A 1,655-nucleotide genomic window follows, 5' to 3' on the forward strand; every position below is an offset into this window, starting at 1 on the left:
CCTTGCAAATAGATTTGCAAAATTGAGTTTCTGTAAGATACAATACGATAGGGTATGAGATGCTGTTAAACATATTTGTAATTGCTTTGTTTGGAATTTTGACTTCATTAAAGTCGCAGCCTCCAACTGAAAGTTGTGGGAGACAAGGGGTGATGGGAGTAGAATTTGATAAAATTCCTTTAATTTAGCATATTATGGAGTTGGGGATAGCTTTAGTTGTAGCTTTAAATATGTTACAATTGCCAGTTAAATCATATCTAAGTCAGAAGTTTTCATATGACATGACACAGCCACTACTATCAACTAAGTGAATCACCGACCAAATGCCTTTCACCATCCAGTCCTCATTATATAATGATTTGTTTTTAATTGTGACATATCTGTGACATATATTTAACAAATAATTACAAATTAACAAATCTGGAACAGATGTTTACATGCTACACTTTCCTACTTTTACTTCAGGTAACATGTCAAGGTTTCTAAAACCAGGATATGATGTTTACTTGTGCAATACTAAATGGGAATCTCTAAAAACACCATCACAACCAGGATACTGGTGCACATGTAAGTGCACTCTCTGTCCACTTGATGGCAGTGAAGTTCAACACAAAGAGTAGTTGAAGTGTGTAAATGTTCAGTGAGGAGCTGTCAGGTTTTTGTACAGAGACTGTGGGTTTCCTGTCACTGTGGGCCTCACAGCACAGTAGTACAGAGCAGAGTCTGTCACTGCAGCAGAGGAGATCTGCATATGGATTTGTTTGTCCTCCACTGTAATCTCCAGTCCAGGTTTTGGATTTGTTACTTTTCCAGAATGTGAGTGCAAGATGAGGATCTCTGGTGGTTTTCCTGGATATTGTCGATACCAAAAGAAATAATCACCAGGGAAAAGTTCTGGGTATTTATAGGACAGAGTAACAGTGCTGCCCTCCAAACTGTTCTCTTCATTCTTGACTGCAGTGAGTTCACAGCTGACACCTACATGAAAATATTTAAATCCAGAAGTTAGTGAACAAATTTACATTTTCTTGGGCTTCTTGTTCTGTGCTTCAGTAACTATGTAGATGCTTTAATTACATTATCAGATATGAATGTTCTTCTCATTTAATTTAACTCCAAGAGATTAATTAAAATGTGACTTACCAGTGAATATACAGAGGAGCAGAGCTGGCACTAAAAGCAACATGTTCAAAGATAAACAGCTCAGTAATCCTCAAAGTCAACTTTCTGAAGTCTGCTTACTTTCTGATGGGGACAGCTGGGCTTCTCCCATCTGTAGAGGAAGCCCCTCCTCCCTTAATGACATCACTGTGACATCATCCCAGCAGGGGACAGTGTATACTGATATATTTGTAAGGACAGAACTCCCCATGCACAGCCAGTATTTTCAGTCGGTCGCAGGAACATATAAGGTGAAAATCAAAATTACCCACCACACACTGAGATGACTTTACTGTGACTTTATTAGGAGCGAACAACACGTTTCGCCTGTAGCTTCTTCAGGTTCGCTCAGCACAACTGCTGAGTACTGACAGGTGTGATAAATACATCTGAGTCACATGACTAATTATCACAGTCTTCATTTTTACAAAGTGAACAGAATATGTAGTAAAGAAGATGATTATCAAACTAAGGTTAAAGAAATGTCTCAATAT

The 1,655-nt window shown here is 38.2% G+C and overlaps 1 gene segment (V, D, J or C); it reads right to left on the reverse strand.

Moving 5' to 3' along the window:
• Positions 1-377: 377 nt before the first annotated feature.
• LOC122994660 lies at positions 378-1,280 on the reverse strand. The segment is given in 2 exon segments: positions 378-978; positions 1,144-1,280. Coding segments are annotated over 2 exon segments (384 nt in total).
• Between the last annotated feature and the right edge of the window lie 375 nt (positions 1,281-1,655).

This window comes from Thunnus albacares, chromosome 12, assembly GCF_914725855.1.
Source record: "Thunnus albacares chromosome 12, fThuAlb1.1, whole genome shotgun sequence".
Taxonomy (NCBI): domain Eukaryota; kingdom Metazoa; phylum Chordata; class Actinopteri; order Scombriformes; family Scombridae; genus Thunnus; species Thunnus albacares.